Source organism: Antechinus flavipes, chromosome 1, assembly GCF_016432865.1.
Source record: "Antechinus flavipes isolate AdamAnt ecotype Samford, QLD, Australia chromosome 1, AdamAnt_v2, whole genome shotgun sequence".
NCBI lineage: Eukaryota > Metazoa > Chordata > Mammalia > Dasyuromorphia > Dasyuridae > Antechinus > Antechinus flavipes.
In genome coordinates, this window is record NC_067398.1 from 150,188,508 (window position 1) to 150,194,967 (window position 6,460).

A 6,460-nucleotide genomic window follows, 5' to 3' on the forward strand; every position below is an offset into this window, starting at 1 on the left:
TTTTTTTTTTTTAGCTCAGCAAAGCAATTGTTTTCTTCTCAAAATTTCCTAATTAAATCATTAGGAAAATGAACATTATCCTAAGATATATAAATGCTCATAAGTTTTTTGATTTTATTGTTCTGGTACATTTAGGTTAAGTCTATTTTTATTTCAGGTCTAGGCCACACTGTAGCAATTAATGGAGTTTTTAATTCACATTTTGCCAGAGCAAGATTTAAAAAAAAAAATTGCATGTATGTTTTCCAAAAATTTTAAATGATCTCTTAAATTATTTTCTACATCTTAAATTCAGGCAATGTTTAATTTTAAATATGCTCAAAGTTACATCTAGAATTAAAAAAAAAAAAAAAAAAACCTGTATTTTGGTAATGTTCTTAAAGAAGAACTGTACAGCCACTTGACTTGTTCCCATGATAGCAGTTTTAACTTCAACATACACAATACTCCATTTTCAAAATAAAAATTACCATTAGCAAAATGTTCTCAGCTTTTTGATCAGGCTGGAGCATGAAATTTTTCATCTGGTAAATGTTGTTGTCAAATAGGTGATTTGAGGTAGTTACTACATTGACACAAAATGTGTTATGATCTTTGAGAGCTAACTGTAGCCAAAAAATTCACTATCTCCCTTCATCCAAATTAAACTAGAATAGGTCTTTGAATTAAAGATATATAGTCAGTACATCACAAAGCCTGTTTTCAAAGGCTTTTCAACTTGGTAGAGTTTGAATTCTGTTGATATTAGCCTTTGATAACCTAACATAACCTTCAGTCAGGCATGAAAATGGCACAATTTTAGAATATTTTTGAAAATCATGCTAAAACAATTAATAATTTCTATTTACTTATCTTATAGGGGAAAAAAAGAATGAGACATACCTGAGCATCAGAACAGTTAAGTCTTTCACCTTCAGCAACAGTTATCTCCTGCTGATACTTAATTAAAAGATAAAAAGAAAATAAATCACATGTTGTATGAAGCACAAATACTTCCAAGTTAATTTAATAGCCATAAAAATAATATTATTAACTGCAATATTAAAGATAGGGATAAGAATAAGGGCTAGACCAATGATTTCATGACATAGGAAGCTCCAGGATGAGGAAACTCTTTCTCCTAATGCAAACTTGTACCTACACTGTAATTTATATTCTTAGAGAGTAGTTTAGGACACTGAAAGATTATATGACAAGCCTACCGATCACACAGACAACATATGTCAGGGGTAGACTTGAACCCTTCTTAGCTCAGGCTGGATCTCTAACAATTATACCAGGGTCCAAGAATTCAAAATTCTCCCTTGCGAAGAAATAGTATACAGCTAAGTGAAATATTTCCCTATCTTTTCCTAAATTTCCATTTCTCCTAATTGTTTCAAATTCACTTTCACAAGCATGTCTATAATACATTCACTTAAAAAAAAAAAATCTGACATATAGAAAGGAAAAGACAATATATCTAAATTATCTTTTGAAGCTATCTTTTAGGTACATTGTAACATTTGTGCCTGGAGGTACTTTGTGCTTTTCCTATCTGGAGTACCTCTGACTATAATTGGCACCTTGTTCCAGGTCTTTGAGGTGGTATAAATTCTAATTCTGTCATTCAGGATATTAGGTATTCTTTTCAATTTTATGCCAATGAAAAGCATAATCTTCATTCAAGCTATTAATAAAGTGCTTACCAAGAATAAGCCAAGAACCCTTTATTAGTAGATGACTATTAATCAATTCTCTCTGGGTATATAGCTATTCAACCATCCATGAATTATTGTTCCTAATGCTTTAAAAAAAAAAAAAAAAGTTCCTTCCCCCCCGCCCCCAGGAAATTAAAATAAAATTTTATGATCTGTCCTTCTCAATATATGAAAACAACACCATCTAGTATATGGAACTCAAAGTTTGTAAAATGCTTTTCATATATTTTCTTTTTTGGTCCTCACCATAACTCTAGGAAATTGGTACTGTTATCACCACTTTACAAATAAGGAAACTAAAGCTGAGCTGAACAAAGCTAAGCAGCTTGCTTAGGGTCATATAGCAAGGAAATGTTTGAGGCAGGAACTAAACTCAGGTCTTCCTGACTCCCAGATACAGAGTTCCATTTACTGTGTCTAAATTATATAAGACATGAAATACATTATAAAGAAGGAATTATTTTACTTAAAATGGAAATTTAGGAAGTACCCATTTTAATGACAGTGTGTTCCTAGAAATCATGTCATAAAGTAGATTTCTGTATACTTACTGTAAACTGTTGCCTTAAAAGTAAATGGAAAAGACTGATACTTCTTAGTGTTAAAGATGCAAAGTGGCAAAATGTGTCAAATGGTGAGAAGTGATTTCTTCTGCTTTTTTTAGTCATAGGACATTTTTTTTTCTTTTTCTTTTTTTTTTTTTGTGTGTGTGAGGCAATTAGAATTGTGACTTGTCCAGAGTCATATCCTCCTAACTGCCATCTAACTGCCCCTAGCATTTTTTCAAGAGCCATTAAAAACATTTATCTTTATACTGTAACAATCCTTCTACCCCCAAAAAAAGTCATCATTGGGAATCTTGCAAATACTACAGAACAGACACAAAAATTTATATTGGGAAAATAATTTTTCTTCTTAAAGAAAATACCAATTGTTCAAAAACTTTGAACTAATACTAGAAAGATTGGGTTGATTAAAAAAATAAACACAAACAACTGTGTGAGCAGCTAGCTTATCTCCAAGGCTGTATCATACACAAAAGTAGCACGAGGTTGTGTTCTTCTAACCAAATCAAAAATATGTACCTGACACATGCTGTTTATTATATAATGTTTTAAAACGATTTTTTAAAAGTACTTATAAATATCACAAATTTTAAGGGAGCCATTGGGGACTTGTTAGTTTCTACTTTGTTGGCCTCCCCCTTCCCCAATTCCCATCGTTAAATTTTATGCAAATTAATTTGATATATCTAGTCTATTTCTTGGTACTTACTTTTTCCATTTGTTTCCACAATTCTTCACATTCTTCAATAATTCTGTCTTTCCTATCCATAACATATTCTTTATCCAGAATATCATCTGACATTAGACTTTGTTGATTTACTGCCATATCTTTGTGTTAGTCTCTTTACCTATCAACAAGTAAAACTGAAGTCAGAAATGGCATGACATAATATACCTAATATCTGTATACTGCTTTTTTTTTTCAAAGTGCTTCAATACCATTCAACATTTATTAATAATAATCTCTTTTTAGTTATTAGGTTCAATCTACTCTTATGTCACTAAATTGTTATCTTTCTCCCCAAACTCTCCCCTCTTCCAAATTTTTCCACTATCATCCAAGGTACCACCATCCTCCCAGTCATCCAGGCTTGAAATTAGTGTCATCCTCAGCTTCTCACTCTCACTTGGCCACATGTCTTAATTTGTTGCCAAATTGTAACATTTCTAAGTCTCAGCAGCTTTTATAAATTCCCTTCTCTCACTGACATGTCAAAATTTTAGTTCAAGCCATCAATCATCTCACTGCTAGACAAATGCAACTTTGCCCATTCCATTCAATTGTCAATGTGATATTTCAAAACAGGTCTGCCCTATCCAATGAAATCTAGACGCTCTTTTATCTCCAAGATAATATATTAGCTCCTTTAACTTTTAACTTTTTATAACCTGTCCCCTTTCCCTTTTCAGTCTTCTTAAATATAACCCCTCTCCACATTCACTATAATTAGCAACAATGGACTGCCTGCAATTGCTTGAACTTGAATGCCATCTCTCATTTGTGCCAATTATCCCTTCTGCCTGGAATGCTTAGCTCATCACCATCTCATTTCCTGGCTTTCTTCAATTTCCTGCCCCAAATTTTACTTTTCCTTTGCCTTCTACTTACTCTGAATATATCTTTTTTTTTTGGAGGGGGTGGGGGTGGGGGTGGAGAAGGGGAGCCTGGGGCAATTGAGATTAAGTAACTTGCTCAGGGTCACATAGCTAGGAAGTATTAATTGAGGTCAAATTTGAACTCAGATCCTCATGACTTTAGCGTTGGTGCTCTATCCAACTAGCTGTCCCTACTCTGAATATATCTTGAATGTACTTAGTTTTTTAAATGTTGTCTCACCTATTACCGTGTGTTGAAAGCAAAAATTATTTTTGTATTTCTTTTATCCCTAACACTTTGAATTGTGCCTGACACACAGTATTTAATGAATGCTTATTGACAAGATGCAACAGAGAAGCAATGGGAAAGATGCATTTTTATCTTCTTCACTTGAACACTTTAGTCTCGTTGACAGACCATTCATTGACAACTTAATGCTGCTCAGGATTGCCTACCTCCAATCAAATACCATTAAAAGAACCCAGCAAGCCCAAATAATATATGTACACTGATACTTCATATACTTTAAATAGGCAGATATACAAGAAAAGAATAACTTCTATACCGGAAGGATATAAAGGTGAGCCAAAAAATAGGCAACAAAAAGGTCAGTGAAGAAATCATGGAATATTGTTATTATTGTTACCACTTAATTTATACTTTTTTCAATTTCTATTAAGTTTTAAGGGCCAAAGTAAGAGATTTGTAAGGTAAATTTGAAAGGATTTTGTGAATGATAAGCAATAATGTTAACTCCAAAGTTTCAAGCCTATGTTACTGGTGAAACTGCAATCACCGACCAGAAGGGCTCTTTGGAGGCTGACCTACCTGCTTTAATGTATTAGTAACTATATACTCCCTGCCTCCGGAAGCATATGAGATTATCAATCAATTGACATTTATTAAGCATCTATTATATGCAAGGCACTATACTAAGCATTGGGGACTAGGTTAGATGGGTGACAGGGATTGAATCATTTTTAATAAAAATTTGTAGTACATGGCAATATTGTTTTACTACTACTCATGATGCAATGGAAAGACTGTTGGATTTGCCAAGAGGCTCAAGGCCCAGCTCTCCAGTACTTATGTGACTTTGGAACAAGCCACCTGATCTCAATTAATTATTCTGTGAAATGATACTCTGTATCAGAAGACCCTTTTAGTTCTTAATTTGTAACCCACTTATCAAGCCCTGAGCTCTGTTGACCTCCAGTGTACATGTCCAACCACCCATTATGTGTCCAAAACTGAACTCTCTACTTTTCTCCCAACATTCCTCCTTTCCAAACTTCTCTATTGACTGTAGAAGGCACCACCATCCTCTCAGATCAGAGTCAAAATCTAGATGTCAATTCTGTCTCTCTCTCTCACTCTCCATATTCAATCTATTGTAAAGAGCTGCTAATTATAACTTCATAGTATCTCTCCTATGCAAGTCTTTTTCTCCTGGGACTGCCATCCCCCTAATGCAGGGACACAATCTCATGTATGGACCATTACAACAGCATGCCTCAACTCCCTCCAAAGTAATCATAAAGTGCACATCTGACCTCCTCTCCCCCAACAAACTACAGTGGTTCCCACTAATCCGATCATCAATCATAAAATCTTTTCCCCCGTTTTCAAATTCAAATCATTTCATAATCTACCCCCCAACTCCTCATCAAACCTCATAGCTCAACACTGATCTATAGGGTACTTACCATTCCTCCAAGTCGCTCAAATCTCCCAACTCCAAAATCTTCCCTGGCTTCTCTCAAATCTCTTAAAGGAAGTCTTTCCCACCCCCTTCATTCTAGCGCCTTCACGCACAAAATTGTCAGAATGACGTGTCCCCCATTAAACTAAGGAAGAGCTACTGCTTTGCCTTCCCCCCTCCCCCCCAACCGTAGCAACTGGCGGCTGGGTGGCGCCTGGAGTCAGGAGGACTCACTTTCCTGAGTTCAAATCCGACCTCACACTACCTGTATGACCCTGGGCAAGTCACTTGACCCTGTTTACCAGTTTGCTTATCTGTAAAATGAGCTGGAAAAGTGACATCATTCCAATCGGAACGACTGCAATGACTGAACATAATTGGCGATACGTATTTATTAACTGATCTACGGTCTACCATGCCCTCCCCCAAGCGGGGGGAGGGGGAGACTAAGTAACTATAGCGCCATCTTACTGTCAGAGCAACTAGAGGTCGACTTGGTCAATAGCGGGCTCAGAATCACTAGAAAGATTTGAATCCAGGTTTTCCCAGCCCTAAAGTACCATTCAGAACGGACCAATCTTAAAGGATTCAACCATCTCCCATGCTCAACGGCTCAGCTTCCCCTCCGGATAGAGGTGGGGAGGACGCCCCATCCCGGCCGGGGATCGAGTCCCTTTCGCTCGTGACAAAATCCTCAAAAAACCTTTCTAGATCCTCCTCTAGGGCTGCCGCCTGCCAGGAACGCGACACGTACCCTCCCTCCTCATCCCCCCTCATCGATTCCGCACCTGGAGGAGAGCGTTACCGGTTTACCGGTCCTCAGAGCCCAAGCGCGCGCGCTGCTCAGTGATTGGCCGCGATTCGGCTCCTCGCCAGCCAGTCCCGAAAGGGAAGG

At 36.6% G+C, this 6,460-nt stretch overlaps 1 protein-coding gene across 2 annotated transcripts in view; it reads right to left on the reverse strand.

Moving 5' to 3' along the window:
- CENPK (centromere protein K) overlaps positions 1-6,451 on the reverse strand; it is a 37,447-nt gene extending 30,996 nt beyond the window's left edge. The window contains exons 1-3 of one of the 2 annotated variants that reach the window (XM_051991364.1): positions 6,354-6,451; positions 2,976-3,114; positions 883-939 (exon numbers count right to left, since the gene is read on the reverse strand). In XM_051991364.1, coding sequence (XP_051847324.1) covers positions 883-939; positions 2,976-3,092 — 174 coding nt within the window. In that variant the 5' untranslated portion in view covers positions 3,093-3,114; positions 6,354-6,451. The other variant, XM_051991356.1, reaches the window with a different exon arrangement.
- Positions 6,452-6,460: the final 9 nt, after the last annotated feature.